Below are 2,040 nucleotides of genomic sequence, written 5' to 3' on the forward strand. Positions count from 1 at the left end.
GTACAGTGGGAGAAAATGAAAAATTAAGAAAATGTGTTTAGAAGCAATTGTTGGCTACCTCTTAATAGAAAATTTGTGTGAACTTTTATCATCAAAGTGACCTAGACTTTAAGAACATTGACCCATTCATAATATATAGTAACAAAAGCACCCATTCCAAATTAACCTGGGGCTCACAGGGGAAGCATGACTACTAAATTTATTTTTTTTAACCAGGGGTTAGAAGTAGATCTACTCAGACTTACTGAGTAGCAGTAATAATGCATCCTCACTTATTTCTGACTCTGACCCAGACCAAGGGCTCTAAAGACCTTGACATAATTGAGCACCTCAATGAAGATTTGAGGAAAACCACAACAATTGGAATCATTTCCTTTCCTAAGATAACGTAAGACTCTATCTTCTCTTCACATTAGACATAATTTGTTCTTACACTTTAACAATTTACATAGTACTTCTCTATCCTTGTGTAGTTGCACACATATGTAATTTCTTGTATTACCACACCATTTTTAAAGTTTACCTTTAGGAAGGACAACAATTATATAGCAAATCAAAACAGTCCATAAATTTATATATAGCAGAAGATTACAGAATCATTAGAAGTGCTTCTTACTGGTTTCAGCTTTCTTCCCTCTGCCTTTTTCTCCAATGTCAAAAAAAGGATTAACAAAGATCAACAGATATTTGTTTCATGGGATTTAGTGGATGTGAATTAAGCTACGTATTTTAATATATTCCTCCATTGTCTTTGTTTTCATCATAGGGCTATGGACAACAATCAGACCACAGTGACAGATTTCATTCTGCTGGGATTTCTTGTTAGCCCTAAGATGCACCTAGTTCTCTTTGGGCTCTTCTTCCTACTCTACACCTTCACTCTGCTGGGAAATGGAGTCATCCTGATGCTGATTTGTCTTGACTCCCTACTCCATACTCCCATGTACTTCTTCCTTTCACAACTGGCCATTGTTGACATCTCTTATGCCTCAACCACAGTCCCCCAGATTCTGACAAATCTCCTGAATCCAGCCAAACCCATCTCTTTTGCAGGTTGTATAACACAGACCAACTTCTTTTTGATTTTTGCCCATACTGAATGTCTTCTGCTGGTAATGATGAGCTATGATCGGTATGTGGCAATCTGTCATCCCCTCAGATATACTCTCATTATGAGGTGGGGAGTCTGTATTGCATTGGCTATCATATCCTGGGCATGTGGATCCTTTCTGGCCTTGGTCCATGTGATTCTCATCCTTAGGTTGCCCTTCTGTGGGCCTCGGGAAATCAACCACTTCTTCTGTGAACTCCTGTCTGTACTGAAACTCGCCTGTGCAGACCTTTGGCTCAACAAAATGGTCATCTTTATTGCCTGTGTGCTTATTGTAGTTGGACCCTTCTGCTTAGTCCTAATCTCCTACACCCATATCCTTGGTGCTATTCTGAAAATCCAGTCAGGGGAAGGACGAAAGAAAGCCTTCTCCACCTGCTCCTCCCACCTCTGTGTGGTCGGGCTTTTCTTTGGTAGTGCCATCATCACTTACATGGCCCCTAACTCGAGGAACTCTGGGGAGCAACAAAAAATTCTCTTCTTATTTTATAGCTTCTTTAATCCTGCCCTAAATCCTTTGATCTATAGCCTGAGAAATGCAGAGATAAAAGGGGGCCTAAGAAGATTGCTTGGGAAGGAGAGACAAGGTTAAGGGATTGAATGAAACTTTCTTTATATAGAGGAAGGGACAGGAAAGGAACCTTTGGAGTTTATAACAAGTTGGGCAGTAAGTACCATGAGATTAAATCACTTTTTTTCTTTTTTCTTTGTCCAAAATTCTCTTGTTCCCCTTTTCTACCTGTGCCTCCTTCTGGAGCACTTCCATGGGTCCGAATCTCTTCATTTTTGCCCTATATTTCCCTTCTTTCTGAGACATGCCTCCGTACTTCCAATGTTCCTATTGAAACATTTTGTTTCTGTGTCCTATTCTCTCAGAGACTGCATGTGAGTGTAGTCAGGGAAACTACAAACTTAAAAGCAATATTGAT

General features: G+C 39.8%; 1 protein-coding gene across 1 annotated transcript; it reads left to right on the forward strand.

The window, feature by feature from the left end:
* The first annotated feature begins 734 nt into the window (after positions 1-734).
* On the forward strand, positions 735-1,703 carry LOC114027329 (olfactory receptor 2A1/2A42-like). The gene has a single exon (XM_027841309.1). The coding sequence runs from the start codon at positions 771-773 to the stop codon at positions 1,701-1,703; it is 933 nt and encodes a 310-aa protein (XP_027697110.1). The 5' UTR covers positions 735-770.
* Positions 1,704-2,040: the final 337 nt, after the last annotated feature.

This window comes from Vombatus ursinus, unplaced genomic scaffold (genome assembly GCF_900497805.2).
Source record: "Vombatus ursinus unplaced genomic scaffold, bare-nosed wombat genome assembly UNPS02014858.1, whole genome shotgun sequence".
In the NCBI taxonomy this organism is placed as follows: Eukaryota; Metazoa; Chordata; class Mammalia; order Diprotodontia; family Vombatidae; genus Vombatus; species Vombatus ursinus.

What these genes read in the sequence shown, in the direction of transcription:
- LOC114027329 (XM_027841309.1), top strand. Translation starts at nt 771, where the DNA reads ATGGACAACAATCAGACCACAGTGACAGATTTCATTCTGCTGGGATTT.